The sequence below is a fragment of the Vipera berus genome (assembly GCF_964194415.1).
Source record: "Vipera berus genome assembly, chromosome: 5".
In the NCBI taxonomy this organism is placed as follows: domain Eukaryota; kingdom Metazoa; phylum Chordata; class Lepidosauria; order Squamata; family Viperidae; genus Vipera; species Vipera berus.
In genome coordinates, this window is record NC_138207.1 from 43385545 (window position 1) to 43408800 (window position 23256).

General features: G+C 35.8%; 1 protein-coding gene across 1 annotated transcript in view; it reads left to right on the forward strand.

Annotated features, from left to right (window-relative positions):
• INPP5D (inositol polyphosphate-5-phosphatase D) overlaps positions 1 to 23256 on the forward strand; it is a 79823-nt gene that overhangs the window by 25424 nt on the left and 31143 nt on the right. Inside the window, exons 4-12 of the mRNA XM_081330044.1 lie at positions 812 to 977; positions 5264 to 5404; positions 6072 to 6159; positions 9780 to 9848; positions 10405 to 10476; positions 11529 to 11652; positions 16890 to 16996; positions 19336 to 19438; positions 21477 to 21673. Of these exons, the coding sequence (XP_081186170.1) occupies positions 812 to 977; positions 5264 to 5404; positions 6072 to 6159; positions 9780 to 9848; positions 10405 to 10476; positions 11529 to 11652; positions 16890 to 16996; positions 19336 to 19438; positions 21477 to 21673 (1067 nt within the window). The remainder of the gene's footprint in view (positions 1 to 811; positions 978 to 5263; positions 5405 to 6071; positions 6160 to 9779; positions 9849 to 10404; positions 10477 to 11528; positions 11653 to 16889; positions 16997 to 19335; positions 19439 to 21476; positions 21674 to 23256) is intronic.

A 23256-nucleotide genomic window follows, 5' to 3' on the forward strand; every position in this document is an offset into this window, starting at 1 on the left:
GAAATACAAGTGATTAAGACAGAAAGAAACCTTTAACCACAATGCAGAGAAAATACTACAGCTATTAGAAACTAAAGTCTTGCCTCTAAAGAATGTGACCAGTCCCATCCTTGGGCACACTGTATGCTGGAGATAGGGGAATCTGTTGAATTTTACTCTTGCTCATTGTAATGTCCTTCCCTCCGCTCTCTTGGACTGAAGGTTCTATAACATACCAAAAGAGTTATGGCTCTGATTTTGTGATAAGGAAGAAAATGAAACTGTGGTTCCTCTGTTGCTGTTCTGCCTTTTTAATAGAAATCTGTGAGAAATGTATATTTCCCCATATATATCACAATACCCAGGCAGGCTGAAAGGTGTCTAAACATAAACTCCTTCTCCAGATGAGGTCTTGTTAAGTCTTAGTTAACCTTTCATAATTTAATGTATTTTCTTTTCTTTTTTTCCTTGCTTTCCTTCTTCTCCCTTCCCCCTTTTTTCCTGTTTGCCTTTTAAATATACACACATCATTCTAAGTTTTATTTTGCTGTTTCTTTTTCCATTATCTGATAAAGTGCAATAGTTCCCCCCCAAAAAAATAGATTATACCATAGTCATTCAGCTAGTTTCATACCTATGTGAGGATTTATACTTAATTCACCAAAATCTTTATCGAGCTGTCATTGTACCATATCAATATACACAGAGGTTACCCTTATAGAGAATTATTCTCCGGTAAGAATAGTAGCCCACTGAAAAGTAGAATGTTTTAAACAAAGTAGCATTTTGAGTCCCTAAGTCATAGTGTGTGCATATCTTGTTTTGGCGACAGATTCTTTGCCTATTCCACCTGTATTACCTCCACGCACCATTTCAGTTCCAGTAAGTGAAACAAAGGAAGACCTTTCACTCAATGATAATGTCCAGATGACAGGAGTTAGCAAACCACCTCTTTCTGAAACCTTGCTCCAGCGATTACAGCACCAGGATACCAGCAAGTAAGATCTTTCACCATTTCTTTCAAGAATGAAAAAGTCTGGAATTAACCTCATTTCCTTTCACAGTTCTCTTGAAAAAAGATTTCCAGACAAATCTGGGAACAGGCCAGAGCATTTCTTTGTAAAAGTGTCCAGGAAATTGTGAAAGCTAAGAAGGCCTTCCTTCACGAAATGGAAAGCCTGTCCTAATGAGGGGGGGGGGAAATCTGGCAAAAAAGTATATAGTGGTAATATGGAATGTCAAAAAACAAAACAAAAAAACTTAGAGGCAAACAAAAATGAAAGAGAACAATAAGAATTTCTAAAAGTTGAGTCTTTAGATGACAAAGTTGTTGAATGTTTCCTCAGGGAGGATGAGGAACATGCAGAGAAATGGAATAAATTCTTTGCCTCTGTCCTTTTTACTGCAGAATTATGTACAATAAAACTTCAATAAACTTCTTTCTTAGCAGACTACAGATGCAATAGATCAAATTTCCATGTAAATATCCTCTCCAAATAATGTGTGAGTTATTTGTTTCAACCAAAGTATCCAGATCATGGAGTTAAATTTACTTTTATTTTATGTCTTTTGTGGTAATTTACATCATTTACATAGTAACTTCATTACACAAATTGAATTATTGTGTAATGTGCAAATGATGTAAATTGACACAAATGATATAATTTACACTGTAATGGACATTCAGGAGTAATAATTGATCTACTAAAATATTACAGTATGATTTTCTCAGGCAGGAAGATAACAAGATATTCTAGGAATTAGGTTTTTTTTAATAGGGTTCCATGAACTCAAGGTCTTGAATAGGTTCTGCAGGACCAAGGCAAGAAAAAAGACTCTTGGAGAGAGTTTTCTTTTCCCTTCTTAGTCTCTTGCAGAGAACTCCTCCCCCCACACACACTTAGTAGCTAAGGTACAGCAGAAATGGCAGTGCTTATCAGTTGACATTGAGAAGTCCCATATCTCTTGAATGGGTATTCCAGGATTTTTGTTTTTAATAATGATGTTCCCATGGTCTGAAACAGTTTGAAAACCACTATTCTAGGACTTTTTTTGTAATAACTTACTCCTGGTACCCCACCAAGAGTTCTTAAAGTTGTAACTGATCACTCAAATCAAACTCAATGCAAAAGACCAGAAGATACTCCATGGGACACCAGTTTTTTTAAAAAGGGAGATCTGGGAGATCAGACAAGTGAGCTTAACATCTGTTCCAGACAAATTAGTACAATTAGTAATCAAAGAATGAATAACTGTGCACAGAGAGGAAGAAGTCATGCTGAAGAAACATCTAGATCTTGCTTTACAAAGTTTTGTTTTTGTGGCTCATCAACATGGGTACAAGTGTCTAAACTTAAGTTTAAGTCTAAACTTATTGTGAGATAAGATATACTATCTTTTTATGGATTGCTAGCTGGTTAAAAAGGAGAAAGCAATGGGTAGGAATAAGTGGACAATTTTGTTTGTGGAAAAAGTAAGAAATTGAGTGCCTAAAATATAAGCTTTAAAATTGTTCATAAATTATATTGACAGAAGATAATTTAAGCAGAAAATTGTGTCCGTATGCACATGATACTGTGCAGAGTGATAAAAACCAAAAGTAATTGTAGGTAATTTCATAAGCATCATTTTAAAAAGCATGAAGTGGCAGATGGAAGTCAATTTATAAGTGAAAAATAATACACTTTGAGGCAAAACTTTTAATTTTACATATACATTGATGAAGTTCAAGCTGTTTGAAACAAATTAGGATATAGCTCAATGAAGATGTCAGCTCATTCTGTGACAGCTGTGGAAAAGCCAAATGTCATGTGTTGAAGGAAGAGTCTTCATCATGGTTCAGTCCAAGCTTAGAATAAACAACATGGTGACCGCTTTAGAAATGTTACAGTTTATTGAAGAGAAGAGCCAGACAGGAAGATGGCTCTGGAAGAAAAAGAGAGAGAGCACATGGTAGGGAGTGGGTTTTTATACCCTCTGGAGCCTTTTGTTTGGAGTTGTTCCTGTGGCATGAACTTTGACCTGAGTCTGAGTGTGCCCTTTGGCATCTGTGGGTTAATCCTATTATGTCCTGTATTAGAGTTTGGGTGGTGTATGTAGATTTTAGGTGTCTTTGTCTTCCTAAGCTTCTAGCTGGGGGCCTCCAACCTTCCTGGATTATTTCCATCTGCATTTCTACAGAGCTGGTTTCTGCTTGGGGGAGGGAGACTTGGGGTTATTAAGGAAACCTGGGCATTCTTTTCTGCCTCTTTAATATTTCCTTCTGGGGGGGGCTGACTTCCCACAAATGCTATGGTAATAAGGGAAGGGATTTAAACTAAAAACGCCAACATCATAATCTCCTTACAAAAATCTATGCTACATCTTCATCCAGAGTACTATGCCCAAGTCTGGTTGGGCACTTAAAAATATATAATAGATATAATAGAGGAGCAGGAGTGCAAAACACTTTCCATATGAAAAAGGTCAGCATTCTTGTGACTCTTTAGCTGAGAAAAAAAAGCCCTTGAGAGGAGATGTAAAATCATGCATGGCACTGGAAAAAAATAGACAAGAAAAATGCTCGAAGACCAGGGCCATCAAAAAAGTTGTTTGGAAGGAGATTTTAGCCAGAAAGAAGATATCAGTTCTTCACACAGTGTATAATTAATCAGTGAAATTCATTACTACATAACACGGTGACAGCCACTAAATCTGGATGGTTTTAAAAGAGATGATTTTAAACTTGGATAAATTCACAGAAAGCGTGTCTTTATGGTATTTTGGTCTTGAGCAATGAATGTTGGGAGCAACATAATTCCAGAATGCAGGATGTCAGCCTTACATATATATCAAACTTAGAAGCAGATACAATGTGGGCCTAAAGCTACTTTTATTAGAAAAGCTATAGTAACACAGAACCTTGCAAGTCTGAATGTGCTTTCTCTCCTGACTCTTTTATTTTCATGTGAACTGGGAAGACGGGGCATCTGAGGCATTTTCATAAATCTCTTTCTTGCTCTGGACTCAACCTATGTTTATCTGGTTGTTGCCTTGGTAACAGATCTTCCTTCTGTCCATCAAGGCCATACTCTCTATACAGGGAAATAACAGCTTAGGAAGAGTTTGTCTCTGGCTTAGAAGTACCCCAGAGCATCTAGTTGTGTGTTGTGAGAATCAAAAACAAGTCTTGGATGATACAGCCAGCCTCTTCTTAAATCTTTCTGTTTCTAAGTGGTATTTTATAAAAATAGACCAATTTTTACTAGGTAAAAAAATGTTTCTGCTTGTACTGCTGCAATGACAGCAGTAATGGAAACTGTAAATGATCCCTTTTCTGTTCATTTCTAAAATGATTAGGAATTCAGCAATTTTAGTGACATATTAGAAGCAGATAATTCAAAAGGCTGGTCCGGCTTGATCAGAGGGTGGGGTGCAAAATTATCTTATAGATAGTAACAAATTTGCTGGCTGGATGTTCTCTCAGGAAAAGGTTAGGAGGTTTGGTTTTGTGTGGGTGGTAGACAGGAAGAAAGCCTTCCTCCACTGGTAAAACAAAGCTATTCATGCACACTATATCAGCAAACAAGAAACTGATGAAAGAGAATGTATTACTTGGGCCGTAAGCTTTTATGAGCTTCCTTGGGAGGAAGCCTAGATGACACTACCCCTCCTCCACCCCATCCCTTCACTTCCAACATTGTTCAAAACATTGTTCAAAACAATACACTCCGATGGTGCACACTGAGTTCAAATCAGTTCATGTTCCTTCTGTAAATTTATAAGGAGGCTTAGGCAAGCTCCTCTTAAAACATCTTCGGTAATGGAATAATTGTACTAATCCTCTTTAAAAATATTACTGAAGCACTTTGAAAGCAAAAGATAGACGTTATATATTTGTTTACATTTATATAGTTAGCTTGTGTTTTTCCCTGAGCATATCAATCTTTTGAAAATTAGATTTTAAATCATTAGTAGACAGCATCTGATCCAGCTCTTCTAGAAGTTATGGGACTAAATCTCCTATCATCCTACATTATTGACAAAGTAGCAGTTGGCTATCTACAACACCTGGAAGGCCACATATTGTCCCTTCTTGTCAGCAGGTGAGCAGAGCTCCTTCTGACACAATTGTTTCATTTTGTCTCTCTCCTACCTTTATTCCTTACTAACAAGAAATCAAAATAGGAGCTATACAAACTGTTGTAATTCCCTCTCACCAAGGACTTTTTCTCCCATTTGCCCAAATTTAGGTACATAAACTTAATGCTTGATTTTGTTTTCAAGCTGTTTCTTTCTTCCACAGTATTCCAGAAGAGCATCTCAAACTTATCCAGGATTATTTGAAAGTTCATATAACTAATGATATTGAAAATGTACAGCTTGGCTCGTGGAATCTCCCTCAGCTGAAGAAACTACTTACAGGACTCTGCAAAGGACTCTTCAAGTAATCACAAGTTCATTTGTAGGCATATTTCAATATCAAAAATTTGGGAATTCTGTTTATAACTATTTATATAAATTCTTGATTAGTTAAGTTAAAAGTCATTGCTCCTTTGGCTTGAGCTCTTAGGATGGGGATTCAAAATCATTAAACCAGCATTCCACATGCAATAAAGCTTAAGAACCAAGAGTAAAGGTGAGGGAGGAATTCTGCCCAATGGGGAAGCAAAGACCAAAGGGCATGGGTGTCAAACTCGCGATGTCACGTGACGTGTCACGACGTATCACAACTGTTTCCCCATTGCTGGCAATAGGGTGGGTGCAGTTTTGGCGTGATGCATCCGGCCCACAGGCTAGCAGTTTGACACCCCTGCCATAGGGTCTACAAACCAAACTAAACCTCCACTTAATTAAGCCAATGTTGCTTACTTTCAACCAAATTGCACGTAAAACCAAAAAGAAATGCAGAACATTTGTTAGAATGTTGAAGTCTAAAAGCTATTTGAAAACTGGTAAAGAATCTTATACTCTTTCGTAGCTATTTGCTAGCTGTCTGGAGAATTCTGGAAGCTGTCATCCTAATGGATTTAGGCTAGAGTACACAATATTGGAGAATGCGAATATAATACTGCATAACCAAGTTGTTTATATACACGGCTTTTGCATTTCAGTGAGTTGTCTCGAACTTTACCTTCTCTGGAATCTATACAGATGGTGTTTGATCAGCAGCTTTCCCCAGGTACCCATCGACATTCTCAGGTATGATTTTATGGAATTGGCAATATATGTCTTAGAATTCATATCAACTAAAGAGGGGTTGCATGATATACGGCAATAGTTAGCAAAGCATTCTTCTTAGTTGAAATTTTTTTTTTCTTAATTTGTTTCTTAATTGTATTATGTTTAACATGGGCTACCCAGAAGTATTCTGGAAATAGGTAGGAGCTGCATTCATTCTTCAGGAGCAGGTAGATGGTCTGGAAAAGTGTGCAGTATTTTTAATGTCATTAGACTCTTTTCTACATCAGATTGCAATGCCAGATAGAATGCTTCCTGGATATGGATAACCTAATCACAAGGTGTCATCGATTGGTAACCTCATATCTTTATTATTATCATGTGCTGCTGCCCTTATGGATAGTGAGGGATGTGTACCTAGCCACTGTCCTCTAACACTATTATTAAAAGACCTGGATTAGATTACAGTTTTCTACTGAGCCAGTTTTAAAATGTTGATATTAAAAACTTCCGGTTCTGCACCCGTAGCACATGGCCGTGCGAGAGCAGACCTCCGCTCCCCACGGCTAGTTTCATCCTGCCAGAGGGACCCTAGATGGGTCCAAAGTCGCCCCAAAGAGGTGACTGTGAAGGGGCATCCCATTGATCACAAAGCCCTCCAAACCTGACAGGAGAAAGGCTAGTGTGAGATCAGCGTCTAGCCCAAGCTACTTGCAGTCGAAGTCCCAGAGCATGAACCTGAACATCGGTGAACAGTATGCTTGGAATTGGTAAGAGTACTGATCTTCTTTCTTCTATCTACTAATTGAATCCTTGAGAAAGATCCCCAAAGCAAGAAAACCTCCAGAAGTGAAGGGAGGGGATTATATCCCCATTCCCTTAAAGATGGAAGGGCGAATTAATATCAAGGAGGAAAGAGATATACTAAAGTTTGATTTAAAATACTACAGTCTGGACAAATCTAGGAACTAAGAAACTGTCAAAATTATACCCTAAACAGTTTTTGATGGAATTATAAAAATATATAACAAAAATAACTTTTTGATTGAAAAAAACTGAAAAAAGAAATAACTGCTGACATCTAGTGGAGAATCAGAGCATAGAATAATAACAATGACTCTAAAATTGGCAGAATGCCTAGAAAATAAAAAGCTGTTCATTTGAATTGTAAATAACCTTGAAGACAGCTGGAAACAAAGGTAGAGCCAGCTATAAGATTAAAAAGTGTCTGAAAGAAAAAAAATACTTGGACTGTTGCTTAAATCTAAGAACTGTTTATGGAAAAGAAAAACCTTGGCTTTTGGCTAATCTTTTAGAGGAGAACCTACAGGAAGGATTTAAAGTGATTTAACACACTGAACTGTAATTTTAACTGACTGATAAATTGACTTTTGAATTAAAACTTTGATGAAAGATTATTTGAAGGGAGGAGACAACATGGCTATCACATACATATCAAAAAATGACAGGATGCCACGTTCAATATTTTCTCCTGAAGGACTTAGCCTGAAAAATCAAGGGCCTCCAGAAGTAATAATTCAAGGCAAGATAATTACTTTCCAGGAGGAATTATATGTAACATTAGGACAAATACAAATGACAATGGACTCAAACTATGAGGAAATTCGAAACAACTTTGATGATTTAAATAAGCATATTTCCAATTTAAATCTTCAATTAAAAAACACCCAGGAAATAACAATGAATGAACAAATAAATCAGATAATAGAGTACAAATTAGAAGAATATGATCAAATTGATGAAATAACAAATGAAAAGAATTACAATTTAACACAAACAGGAAAAAATCTACAAGGTTCTGATACAACAAGAAAAATGGAATAGACTATAGAATTACCTGGAGAACCAACAAAGTTTGGGAGACAGAAAGTATTCATCTTACTTACTTCATCTTTTGTATTCCCAACAACATTTGTAAAAACACAGGAACTGCCGGGTAAGTGGATTACATCAACTTGGAAAACTACTCAGCAAAAGAAGACCAGAGACAGATACAAGAGATTTGACTTGCCCTACCAGATGAACTATTACGTGAACAAACATTGTTTGAATATGGCTAAAAGAATAGAAAACTTTGAACATAAAGAGGCTCTATAACAAGAGGGATAAGAGATTTAAGTAATATAGTATGTTCCATAATATATGAAATGTAAAAATAGCAGGTTGATGTAGCTTTTATTAATATAAGTAAAATATAAACTGATTAAAAAGGATGTTATATCTAGATACTATAAGATAGATAATAAGTATAGTATTTTTATAATGCATGAGATAAAATATTGGGATGATGTACTTAAATGGAAAAATTTGGATAGTTAGATGACTAACATATGAAGAAATTATGACTGATAAGAATTGGATTGAATATAAGGGAAATTAAGCATAAATAAAAATGACGAAAATAGGATGCATGCTGAACTAATGAAATGATGGTTATAAGAATAATATAAGCTGAAAAAAATGTCATACATAGCGATTATTACTATTTGTATAAATATAAAAAATGCCTATATCAAATCATTTATATACTGAAAATATTAAGATACCAACAAAGAAGAAAAATAGCAACTCTCAAAAGAAACCAGCATGGCTGCATAAAGAACTCTCTGATAAATCGAAAGATAAAAGGACAAGTATAACAAGTGGAAAGAGGGGCACATAACTAAGGCAGAATATCAGCAAATAGCCAGAGCCTGCAAAGATGAAGTGAGGAAAGCTAAGGCTCAAAATGAACTAAGGCTTGCGACCAAAGTCAAAAATAACAAAAAAAGCTTCTTTCAACATGTAAAAAACAAGAAAAAAGTTAAGGAAATGATTGGACCATTAGTGGGGGAAAGTGGCAAGAAGGTGGCAAGCAACAGGGAGAAAGCAGAACTATTTAACTTGTTTTTAGCATCTGTCTTTACATAAAGGGAAAAAACAGTGCAACCTATCAAAAACAGTACCATAAAAAACAGAATAGAAACGCAAGTTAAGATAGGCAAGAAAATGGTAAGTGAGCACCTGTCCAGCCTGGACGAGTTCAAGTCACCAGGACCAGATGGATTACACCCCAAGGTTCTCAAGGAAATGGCAGATGTGATCTCAGAACCACTGAACTATATTTTTCAAAGATCCTGGAGCACTGGGGAACTACCAGAGGACTGGAAAAGAGCTGATGTAGTTCCCATCTTCAAAAAAGGGGAAAAAATAGATCCAGGAAACTACAGACCTTATCAGCCTGACCTCAATAGCTGGGAAGATTCTGGAAAAGATAATCAAACAATGAATCAGCAAACATTTAGAGGCAAACAAAGTCATTACTAAAAGCCAACATGGGTTTGTCAAAAACAGATCATGCCAGACAAATCTTATTGCATTCTTTGACAAGTGACAAAATTAGTGGACCAAAGGAATACTGTGGGTATAATTTAATTGGACTTCAGTAAGGCATTTGATAAAGTAGATCATAGTTTACTACTTGATAAGATAGAAAAATGTGGGTTAGACAGCATCACCACCAGATGGATTCGTAGCTGGCTGACCGGCTGTACTCAGCGTGTGGTCCTCAATGGACTTTTATTGGTAAAATGGTATTCCATTATTCTTATACTTTTCTTTTTCTATGTCACTCTTAACAGCCATCCTTTGATGTCAATCGTGCAAAATTGGTTCAATTGACAAATTTGCTTTCTTCAATAGAGGATAAGGTACAGTGGCTTTTAGATATCTCTGTGGCTGCCACTTAATCTTCAGATGTACTATATCTCCTTATTTAAATTACTTTTTATTATTTTATTTTTTAAAATAATCTATTTTAAAAAATGTCCCACTGTTTCTTATATGATCTGTAATCTTCCTAACAACTCATATGCCAAATTGCCAAATCTGCATTTTAAAAAGCAGTTACTCATTTAGGAGTTTTTTTTCTGTTGTGTGTAAATTAACTCAGAAAATAACCTGGTCATGTCACATGCATTTAAGGTTCTTAGAGATGCTGGTGACTGGAAATTGAGGATAAGCATTCATTACTTTATTATATGAGAATTGACCTTCATACAGTTACAGCCTGCAGCTGGAAGAAGTTAGAATGTTTTTTTTTCAATTCATTGACCATTGTCATAGCTAAATCAGTCAGTTTATTTATAATTAGTGTAATCTATTGTATAGGTTACAGTAAAGTAACCTGTACAAAATCTCCTAAAGTCTCCTTGTGTTGAAGTTTGAGATTGTCAGGTAGAACTATTCATTCTTATATTTTTACAGGTGAAAAGAGTATTGATTGAAGGGTTAGATTCAACACATCGACGTTCACTTATCCCTCCTGTTACCTTTGAGGTGAATTTTAAGTATTATCTGGTCACACAGAATTATTTATAATTCTTGATACAATGCTCTCACCTATTAAAAAAAATAAACCATGTTCATACTGAAAGTGATACAGTGCTAAGGCAACACTTACTCATTGAAGAAATATTTAACATAATGTTAATGTAATTAATATATAATTAATATAATGATAGTATTAGAGGGATAACATCATGATCACGTGAAATTCTAGTACTGCTTTACAAAGCCTTAGTAAGACCACACTTGGAATACTGCATCCAGTTCTGGTCATCACAATATAAAAAAAAAATGTTAAGACTCTGGAAAGAGTGCAAAAACAGCAACAAGAATGATCCGGGGCTGGAGGCTAAAACATATGAAGAAAGTTTACAGGAATTGGTTATATCTAGTCTAAAGAAAAGAAGAACTAAGGGAGACATGATAGCAGTGTTCCGATATTTGAGGGGCTCCTACAAAGATGAGGGGGGTGTCAAACTCTTTTTCCAAGCACCAAAAGGCAAGATGAGAAGCAACGGATGGAAACTAACCAAGGAGTGAAGCAACCTAGAACTAAGGAGAAATTTCCTTATGGTGAGAGCAATCAATCAATGGAACAGCTTGCTTTCAGAAGTTATGCGTGCTCTATAACTGGAGGTTTTCAAAAAGAAACTGGACAACCATTTATCTCAAATGGTATAGGGCAGGGGTAGGCAACCTTGGCTCTTTTATGACTCATGGACTTCCATAAAAGAGCCAAGGTTACCTACCCCTGATGTAGGGCAAGGGTGTCAAACTTGCCACATCATGTGACGTATCGCAATGTATTACGACTCTTTTTGCATTGCTGGCAATGGGGTGGGCATGGCCTCGGTATGATGAAACCGGCCCATGGGCCGGCAGTTTGACACTCCCGGTATAGGGCCTGCTGCTTGAGCAGAGGGTTGAACTAAAAGACTTCCAAGGTCCCTTTCAATTCTATTATTCTATGTTCTATGTTATGTCTCTGCAAGTTAGCCATATAATATGAAAAGTATGTATAAATAACATTTCTTCTGTTATAGGTGAAAGCAGATTGTCTTGGGATTTCTTCCAAGATTAATCTTAAAGTTGATGTTGAGATGGGAAAACTTATTATTAAGAAAGCTAAGGATGGTCCTGAAGATAAGTTCTATAACCACAAAAAAAGTAAGTGGGTGGATCATTTGCCTTATTTGTATTTACTCAGCACTTTTTCTGACCTAGGAACAACAATACTATTTGAGGAATTACATTTTTTCAGGTTTGCTTCAGACACAAATTTTGAATATGCAAATATATGACTGCAGAGATTACACTGTAATATTTATATAGTGAACACATTCAGATAGTGTTTTGATTGAGCAATGGACACAGGCATAAAACTTGAAAGTGAAATTTTATACACGAAGTGCCTTAGCAGTTTAAAAAGTAGTCTGCTTTCATTATAAATGGTTGTTACATTTTGTGCCTTCAAAGAGAGAAGATTGGTGATTTTGACTGGTGATGATAATTTTCATTCAATAATCAGACTAAAACTGCAGGTGATAAAGAAATAAACTTATTGTGGCATTATCTAAGAACTAGCTTTAAAGAGAAATGTAGGGTACTTCTTACTTCTGATTGCTGTTCCATCATAGAAGCGTAGGAAGGAGGTAGAACGTACAGTATTTTAAACCTTGGTAAAAAGAAATAATATGGTACAACAGGGAGACTGAAGTTAGTTCCTAGTTCCTGCTTCTCTATTTTATTTAAAGGTTGAAATGAAACATGAGAATAATATGGATTTTCTAAATAAGTATTGTGAACTATGAAGAACTTTAGAGGAACTGATATGGAGCAATCAGTTTGTGACGTGAACATATAGTTTAGAGTGCTCTAACAACCAAAGCAGTATCTAAATTCTTATTTTATGTTCAGCTGTTCATTTTATTCTCGGTTTGATAGACATATATATATATATATATATATATATATATATATATATATATATATATATATATATATATATATATATATATATATATATATATATATATATATATATATATATATATATATATATATATATATATATATATATATATATATATATATATGGAGTTTTAAAATTTTCCTAGTAGGTGTTGGAGAGCAACTGTCCCAGTCAGTAGGAGGGATCAAATGGGGAATTAGCATGCTTTGAAAGTGATCACCCAGCATTTTGCTACTCTGTGTCAAATGTAGATTTTCCCTTTTTGCTGGTGCAAGCAAGGCAGTCCATTAGAGCTGCTGTATTTCGTTCTATCTTATACAAATGCCTCAATTGCAAATGGTGGTGTGTATTCTGGCAAGTATGCCTTGCTCATGCCTTGGCTATTTTCTGCTGGTGTAATGAGCTGCCTACTGAGAAACGACCTTATGTCCTCCTCCCATCAGTGCAAATAGTAAAATAATGAAAAGCCATTTCTTTCTTTGTTTAGCAGGTTCAGCAGAGAAAGGCCATTTCTTTATTGCCTCCACAAAAGTTATGCCCAGAGAAGGGGGAAATGGTGACACTTGCTTTCCTGATTTGGCTAAAAAGGGAAAAGAGGATGGGGGATCCCCCAACCAGGGACTGTGTTACTGCAGTCCAGAGAGAACACTTGGTCATCATAATGGCCAAAGTTGGGATGTACATTTTTAATCATGGTTAAATTTTATTCTGTAGTTGTGATTATAAAGAAAAAGATTTTTGAACTGAATGAGCACTATAGAAGCATGAACACTACAGCTGGCAGTGATAAGAACAGCCTTTTCTACCCTGGTGTTTGGCACTTATAGATCCTCTTCAGTCTGGTTTTGGCTTGGCTTTGAGACAGAAAGTGCTTTGATTGCCCTGTGAAATGACCTTTGATAAGAAAAAAATAGAAAGCGTACATGCCTTTTGGTTGAGATCTTTCAGCCTAATACTATCAATCATGATCTCATTTTATTTATTTGAGTAACTGTTCAAAAAGAACAGAAACAAAAGAAAAAGCAGAAAAAAGGGCAAATAATAAAAAGAAAATTGAAAGGAGATTTATAAGCAATATAAGATGAAATAAAAATTTCAAAGTAACACCAAATTAGTGCTGTTTAACTCTATCACTCTGGACTGAGTTAGGTGACTGTTTTTCACTGGTCATGTAAAAGCTGAACCATTCTGCTCTCCCCAGTGGCTTTCTGCAGTAGGTAGTATAGTATCTGAGTAATTGACACAGAGTAAAAAAAAAAGGTGTTTCCAGAAGATGATAATGGCAAATTATAGTTCTGCTTTGTGGAATTTGCTCAGAACTCAATTTTCGTCCCATTGTTACTTTATATTTTACATGGAACCTCTTGAGATAATGACCCAGGATTGTATTGCCATTAATAAGCATATGAGTTATTTTGGATCACCTTTTATTTTTATTTTCCAGTTTTGTTTGCATTTTATGTTTTAATTGTTATTTTTCTGAAGTCTTAGATTTATTTTAGTAACTGTCTAATCTTTCCAAAACATTGATTATTGCACAAATTATAAATGGAATAAACAGAGTTAGCAAAACTACTGGAGTTCTCAGTTATAAAACCAATAGCTAAGAACTTGTTAGCATTCAGTATACTAACTCCACAAGACTGGAGAGGACTTACATAAATAGAACATTTGGAGTGATCCAAAGCCTACTGAGGGTGCATATGGACTTTTTAAAATAAAATAAAAAATTGGAAAGTTGAAATAAGTAATTGAGAATCAGTTTTCTCTCAACTGATAGTTGAAAAGCGATCATGTGCCAAGGTTGCTTAAACAAAACACTGAATTGGTCTAGATAATAAAGCACGAAATAGAAGTGTTACTATCCTTAAGGCATTTTTGAAGGGAGGCAAATATGCAGTTTTGAGATATTTCATGAATATATTGATTCCATTTTTACCATACTAGGGTCTGCCAGCAGAAAAACCAAATCAAGAATATATATAGGTTCCCTTAGTGTTTCCATAAATGATACTTCATTTTATTATTCTCAATTTGATTCCTTTTAATTCATATGCATTTCAATACCGAACATTACCATTTTATACTTTATTTACAATATTCCCGTGTGTTGCTTCCCAGAGCAAAAGATGCTTTAAAGCAGCTTTTCTCACTCTTGGGACCTAAGATGCTACTCTTCCTTCCTCAATACCAAAAGCCTTTCTTCCAGAGGAGAGCTGCAATACAAGTTTGTTGCTGTATTGATCAAGTGATTTGTATGGCCACACATGACCTTAGGCAGTGAACAAAATTTTAAAAAGTGAAAACAATTAAAATAATATAAGAATTAAAATACATGTCAACTGAGATTTTATATGGTCACCAAAACCACTGAATTATGATTCAGAATAATAAATTCTGAAATCGTTTACATTTTTATACAGGATGGCCTAGCCCAGGGGTAGGCAACCTCGGCTCTTTTATGACTCATGGACTTCAACTCCCAGAATTCCTCAGTCAGGAATTCCTCAATGAGGAATTCTGGGAGTTGAAGTCCATGAGTCATAAAAGAGCCGAGGTTGCCTACCCCTGGCCTAGCCAGAAAAGAGGTTCATTTTCAGTATCTGCACATCTTTCATCTTCGCAGCTGCTTAAGGAGAAGAAATTCCAGAGATTTCCTTAGGAAGCTGAACAGAAATTGGATGAAACCCAGATCTGGGTTTTACATTATCTTCTAATTTATGTAGGATGTAACATTATCAATCTTCACTACACATATGTTTTATATCTGCTATGTTTTACAACTCTTACTCAATATAGATTCATTAATTAAAATATGAATCATACAACAGGAGGAAAAATCGAAAACTTCAGGCCTTGTACATAATGATATTATTTTAGAACAGTAGCATTTCAGCATTTTAGCATACTACATATCTTTTGATGAGGGAAGATAATAGGCACTTTTAGTACACAAATGGACAATCTACTTTGCATAAAGTATTCTGGAGTATAACTAAGAAGCTAACATACAATAATTAATATTATTACAATCAGAAAGTAATATAAGGTAGCGTTCCCCTGCCTGTAACTTCTTTTTATCTGATCTGGGTAATAGTGTAATAGGTTTGGTTCAGTCTTTTTGAAAATCTATTTTAGCAATCATGATTGCTGTAGCAATCCTACAACTAGAATTGCTGTTTTATTAAAGTTTGTAAACTTTTATTTCTTTCAAAGTGATAAGCTGCTCTGGCAACTTGTCAGTTGTCTAGTCATCTACAAAGGATAAGAATGCTGTTGTCTATATCTAAGGCTGTCTAACTTTGCACTCTTCCTTTCCACCTTTTCCACTTTTCCATCAAAACCATTTTCCCCACCTATGTAATATACAGACTATGTGTGGTACTTCAGCAGCAACTGTGTGATGATGCATTGGGGGTTGGGGTCTGTGTACAGAAAGTCCCCACTCAGTTACACTTGCCTGTTACATGGTAACCTGTGTAGGAAAAAATACTGATAAGTGGATTGTTTGGCAGGGACAGGTTGAGCCAGATGCGGGCAAGTCTCTTTTGATTTAATGTAAATCCCCAGCACCAGATCCACAGGGATGAAGGGACAGTTGCCTGGGCATCTTAAGTTGGTCCACACTAAACTGTTAAACAGGCAGATCAGAAACTGGAAGTAGGAATATAGCATATTTATGCTGGCATACTTTCTGTTGCTTCCTAAACTGTAGAAAAGCACTTTAAACCAGTTGTCTCAATGTACCCAAATCTAAGTCAACCACTCTGAGCTCTGTCACTGATTACGTCCTCTCTACCCATTTTTAAATCAGCAACATATTAAGCTCTACAAATACAGTATCTTGCTATGTTTAACATTTAGCATTTATTTTGGGATGCGAAATGGAGAATTATTGCATGCAAGTTATTTTCCAAGTCAGTGAAGTCACAGCAGCAGCTGTTGAGAAATAGTAAAGTTGTCAAATAGCAGTTTTGCTACGTCCCTAGTAGCATGGTTCTCTTCTAATGTGAATTGTTCCTTTAATTGGAGTTCAGATTTGAGTTTAGTTTCTGCTGGTTGTAAAAAAATGCATATCGGTAACTTTCCTATTCATCAGTGCTGACTTCTGTGACAATCTCATATCTTTGTATGAAATGGTGAATTGATACAGTTTGTGTAAGATATACAACTCACTCAAGAGTTCTCCTAATTAGGCAATCACACGGTTTAATGAGCAGAAATTATTCCAGCATTCAAATGAGGCTTCAAAACCACAATAGATTTGCACCTGAGGCTTAGTTCTGAATCACTGTCAATTTTTAAAATGCCTATCATAATGCAGTAGGATTGGATTATGCAACTCAAGTTCTAAGAGGGAAAACATATTATTAGCATGGGCTCTTTCAGTTTCAAAATTTCTAAGATTGACTTATTTTTTACTCCTTTTTAGTCCTACAGCTCATCAAGTCTCAGAAGTTTCCAAACAAGCTGGTCATTGTACTAGAGACAGAAAAAGAAAAAGCACAAAGGAAAGAATATGTCTTTGTTGACTCTAAGGTAAAAGACTCCCTTTTGAGTGTTTTAGCAGAGCAGAAATATTACTATTTATTTTGTAGCATTATTTTCATTAATTAAAAATGCAAAATGATTCACTTATTTATTTATTTAAAACCTATCTCTTTTTTTCTATTAGAGAAATTGGTACTGAAACAATTTATAGAGGTTTTCAAGCAATGTATTTGAGGATAAATAAATATTATCTCTAACTGTCCAGCTTGGATCATTAGAAACAAAGAAAATAAACTATGAATCAGAAGAGAATATTCAGTTTAATTGTTCAAGACATCCAGGCAGTTTAACTCTGACATCTCTGTGTACATTAGATAGGATGGACATGATAGCAGTGTTCCAATATCTCAGGGGCTGCCACAAAGAAGAGGGAGTCAAGCTATTCTCCAAAGTGCCTGAAGGCAGGACAAGAAGCAACAGATGGAAACTAATAAGGAGAGAAGCAACTTAGAACTAAAGAAAAACTTCCTGACAGTTAGAACAATTAACCAGTGGAACAATCTGCCTCCAGAAGTTGTGAATGCTCCAACACTGGAGGTTGTTAAGAAGAGACTGGATAGCCATTTGTCTGAAATGGTATAGAGTTTCCTGCCTGAGCAAGGGGTTGGACTAGATGACCTCTAAGGTCCCTTCCGACATCATCATCATAATCATCATCATCATCATCATCATCGTTGTTATTATTATTATTATTATTATTATTATTATTATTATTATTGATTCATTAATTCCGATACTTATTCCTATTGGAATACAAACATCCACTACAAATCATTAAGGATTTCAGTTAACAACATGGTGTAAATTGCATTAAAAGTATGCATATTTTCTCTTCTTTAACCGTACTGTATATCTCTAATTCCTCACCACAAGCAAGCATTGCTTGTGTATTTATCCACAATGCACTGAACTGTTATTATTATTAACATCAATAACTATCTTCCCACAGCTATAGCTCTCTGGGTGGTTTATAAAACTTTTTAAAACCAATTAGGACAAGCACATATATTAAAAGGTCGCAGACAAAAAATGATTATGTCATTTTTTGCCCCCAAAGAAAAGATAGGATATAAATTGAATCAATAAATAAATGCTGTCATTATGATATCACATGACTGCTTAAAACAATATACAATAAATGCCTGGGAAAAAGAAGAATCTATTTGCTTGCACTGTGGACATTTCATTGGATTCAAGGCCTGTCTTCCTGTGGAGGTCATTCCATGAATCCTGAAACTGAGAAGGTCACTTCCTTACCTTCCTCTGGATACCCCCATCGACTGACTCTTTTCTTCAGAAATGGAAGCGCAGATTCCTATTTTCACAAGCACTATAACCAGGCACTATATTTTCTTATATAGCCCAAGATAAGGTAACAGGAGCCCTTCTCTCTTTGCAGTCAAACTGTGATGTCAGTGAATTGGCAATCTTATCTGTAACATGTCCCTTTGCACATATATCATAAGGTTGCTGCATTTGTGCTGGGGCTGTACAGTATTTTACCAGAACATCAGCTCATATGGAAGCATTTGCATGTCTTAAAAGCTTCCTATTGCAGATATTTTATCCATCAGGATCAGCTCTCTATACTGTCTTAGGAAAGGAACTATTCATACTCATTGGGTATGGAGATCTATGGGTGTGCTTATCACCTGAACAGGTTTAAGGTAATCTAACTTTATTGTATCCCAGTATGACTGACATCATAGATTTCTGATTGGGCGGTACTTAAAGTGATTGCTCATAATATATTTCATCTCTCTCTCTCTCTCTCTCTCTCTTTCTGTGTTTATGCCACTCAAAACAGAGAATCTGAACACATAATTTTTATTTTTTTTTCTTATTTTGTTATCCATGGAGAGAAACTCCAAGTACATCCAGAGAATATTTCATCAACAGAATAATACCATAAAAATAATACCATCTCAATACCTGTTCTGTTCATGAATGCAAGAAACTAATTTGGATTCAAATTCTAATAGATTAAAGACAACAAAATCAAATGTTTTATCTCAGCAGTTTACTAAAATTCTTTGAACAGCTATCATACCATAAAACTAGCTATAAAGGAAGGATTTGAACTGATCTAAACATTTCTGGGTTTAGCATTTTCTCCAGCTTCTAAATAATTAAAAATAGTCTTAACTATCCATTGAAATGTTACCAAGTCAAAGAGATCACTTACAAGTTGCTACTCTTCTTGACACATGTCATTATGAAAACATTTTTTCCATCTTACATGTAACAAATGAAGGGACTCTTGATCAATAACACTGAGTTAGTTATATTTCTTTTTTCTTTTGTTTTTTTACTCTTCTATTTTTCAGAAAAGAGAAGGCTTCTGCCAACTTCTACAGCAAATGAAGAACAAGCATTCTGAACAAGCAGAACCTGACATGATCACCATCTTCATTGGGACCTGGAATATGGGTATAAATTTCATTTCAAATTTACATCCTAGTCTCTGCTATACAAATTACTGTCCTATCAGAAAAGAGGAAAATCAGAGATAGGACAGGTCTCTGTCAAATCTTCTGCACATTATAACTAGCAACTTGTGAAAACATGAGATGTGTAAAAAAAAATCTGGTCCACTTTATTGTCTGCCTTAGTACAACAATATTTTGATATGGCAAGCTTATTAGAGATTTTTTTTTTACAAAAAACTGAAAATTTTCTATTTATATGTATAATGGTTCCTAACATAACTGAGCCTTTCTATTAATCTTCTCCTATTTTATGTAGATATTAATATAAATTGCCAGAAAATATTCTCTGTAATTCACATTGCACTCCTCTGATAATGTACTATTCCCTAATGCAGCTTCTTTTCCCAGTGTCAATAACACAATTACTGTGCTCTTCTTTAGAGAATAGCATATTTTCTTTTCAGAAGTGTGTGCCTATGCATGTTTGTAGATATTTTTGAATGGGAAGGGACAAATGCTATCTAGACTTTGGTTGTCGTTAACATTTGTGCTGGTGTGGAATCTGCTGAAAGCAGAATGCTCAAATCTGCTTATAAAATTATTGATAAAATTATTTTCTACAACCCTATCACAGATTTTCCAGCTACTCTCACTGTTATATTGCCCAACTGTTTTAAGATTAATGTACTGTAACATATAGATGATCCCTTACTCTTCTTTTGCATGGCAGAATAATCAGAGCTTATTTATAGCCTTGTGGGCTTCTTTCCTCCTATTTTTTCTTGACTTGTTTTAAAATTGGATAGCAAAATAAAATAAACTACAAATTTTATAAAATCTGATTGATTCTCCTCCCTTTGCCATTTATTTAATTATGAAATTATTTAATGAGAAATGCAAGGGTACCCTGTTCAACAGCAATAAAGGTAGAATAAGGCAATAAAACAGGGACGCGGTGGCTCAGTGGGTTAGGACGCTGAGCTTGTCGATCAGAAGGTCGGCAGTTTGGCGGGTCAAATCCCGAGTGCCGCGTAACAGAGTGAGCGCCTGTTACTCGTCCCAGCTTCTGCCAACCTAGCAGTTCGAAAGCACGTAAAAATGCAAGTAGAAAAATAGGGACCACTCCGGTGGGAAGGTAACAGCGTTCCGTGCACCTTTGGCGTGTAGTCATGCCGGCCACATGACCGCGGAGACGTCCTCGGACAGGCGCTGGCTCTTCGGCTTTGAAACGGAGATGAGCACCGGCCCCTAGAGTCGGAAACGACTAGCACGCATGTGCGGGGGAACCTTTACCTTTACCTTAAGGCAATAAATGAATACTTCCATATATGGTTATGTCCATAATCAAATGGGATTTTACATACCATATATTTCTTTAGGTGGATAGGAAAAAAGCAATAGCAAGAGCACTTAGACTTATATACTGCTTCACAGTGCTTTACAGCCCTCTCTAAGCAGTTTATAGAGTCAGCATATTATCCCCAGCAATCTGGGTCCTCATTTTACTGACCTCGGAAGGATGGAAGGCTGAGTTAACTTTGGGCTGGGGAGAACATTGTAACCACTGTACCACCACAGCTCATAATGCAGTGTTTTTTCTAGTTTTAATACCTGAATATTATCAAATAGGACTATAATAAGTCTTTTTAGAGGAAAGTTGGGGAATATAATTTATGGTCCGCTTGCCTCATTTTGCAGCTACTGAGCACTACTAATTCACTAGTGACAAATTGATTTTTTTGTAGTTCTATTTTTAGTTACTTTTTAAAGGCCCCAAACTGGCTGAGGTTTAGATAGCTTTAATGCAACTCACTTTATTAAATATAATAAACTGGATGTCTCAGTTTCATAGATTTTTCATTCATCTCCCTCCATAGTCTACCATGCATTCTGTGATCTTCAGAGGAAAAAAAAATATGGCTTAAAAGTGAACCAGTACTAGCATCAAAGAAGATTGTCCAACCCTAGTAAAGACTGAGCTAGATTCATTATTATAGTAGTTTCTTATGCTCATTTTGGTTTGGGATTTGCTAATCAAGGTGATGCTCCTCCACCAAAGAAGATCAGTTCCTGGTTTCTCTCCAAGGGACAGGGTAAGACCCGTGATGAGACAGCTGACTATATTCCACATGACATCTATGTGATTGGAACACAGGAGGACTCCTTGGGGGAAAAAGATTGGCAAGAGATTCTAAGGCATTCCTTACAAGAGATTACCAGTATCAGCTTCAAAGTGGTAAGAATTTTTATTAATGTTTAAAATTGTGGTTGGGGAGTAGATTGTTCCATGCAGACAACAATCGTCACCTCCAAAATGCATCTGTATTTGCTCTTTAGAAATGATACATTATATGTTCCTAAAGACCATTAGATATAGTGATAAAATCCTCAAATCAAGCTCAATGTTTGACTTCATGGACGTAGTTTCCTTGCCAAGGAAACTGTAAAGGATCTGGATGGAGCAAAATAAGCTCCATCTGAGCTAGTTCCAAAATGGAGTCACTATTCATCAGCAAATATTTGGGCAATCCAGTAACATTACTCCTGATAGTTACTAAGGATGGAGTTGTAATCCGTTGAAAGACTTAATTCATGATCTAGGATCCTGCTGACTCTTGGGTCATGCTAAAAGAGCAGGTGAAAGTCATGGCCAGGGAGTCCTTTGGCTAGTTTCAGCTGGAGCACCAGTTAAAAATCACTTGAATCAACATGATCTGGTCACAGTAATTCATGACCATCACCTCTAAGATATGTAACATTCTGTGGAGTTACCTGTGGAAATGATTCCAAAGCTGCAACTGGTGTAAAATGCAGTTGCAAGATTGCTACCAGGTTAACCTTAACAAGTGTAGAATGACAGGATTTCTAAGTCACTGAACTGATTACCAATAGATTTCGAACCCTTACTCAATGTTCTTTAAAACCCTTTTTAGAGTAACCCTGGATTACATCAGGTAATAACTTGCTTAGAGCCCATTTATCTGGTATGGATAGAGACAGAGAGACTATTAAAGTCCTCTGTTGTTGTGAAGTACCTTGTATAGGGTATGGAACAGGTGTCAGGCCTTTTCAGTGTGGTCCCCACTTTCTGAAACACATATTTATCCCTGGATTTGATGGTTCCAATTCTCCTTGGCTTTCAGAAGGAAGTGAAAAGTATTCTATTATATCAGACTTTGTATTTTGTTGTGTTTGGGTGGTTATCATTAAGTTTTATCACTATTGAAATGTAATTCCCCAAGTCTGGGAATTAGAAATCTATCTTATAAACAGATAGCCAGCCCCCATTAAATCAAGAGAATCAAAGGCATTAAAGATGACTTCCCTTAATATGCTCACTGATTGAAAGAGAACTTAGCAATTGTCATTGCTATTACTGATTGTCTTGAGTAATTTGATTTGAGAACTATTATTCAGTACCCAAAGACCATATGGACTAAGGTCAGCATGGCTGGCTCAGGAATTCTGGGAGTTGAAGTCCACAAGTCATAAAAGAGCCAAGGTTGCCAACCCCTGGACTAAGGCAACCAATAAACAAACAATATGGAAGAAAATTCCCGTTGTTGCTTCTGGGTTGCTTAGTTCTTTCGATCACAACTATCTCAATCTATTTTGATCATTAACCACACAAAGTAAGTATAAGAGTAGATCTACAGATGAAACTAAGGTTAAAAGAAATCATAGAAGGCAATTATAAAATAATTTTAACTAAAAGAAATTTCAGTTGAAATACATCTAAAAATAGAGAGCCAATTTGGTGTAGTGGTTCCGGCACCAGACTAGAAACCAGGAGACTGAATTCTAGGCTCATCTTAGGCA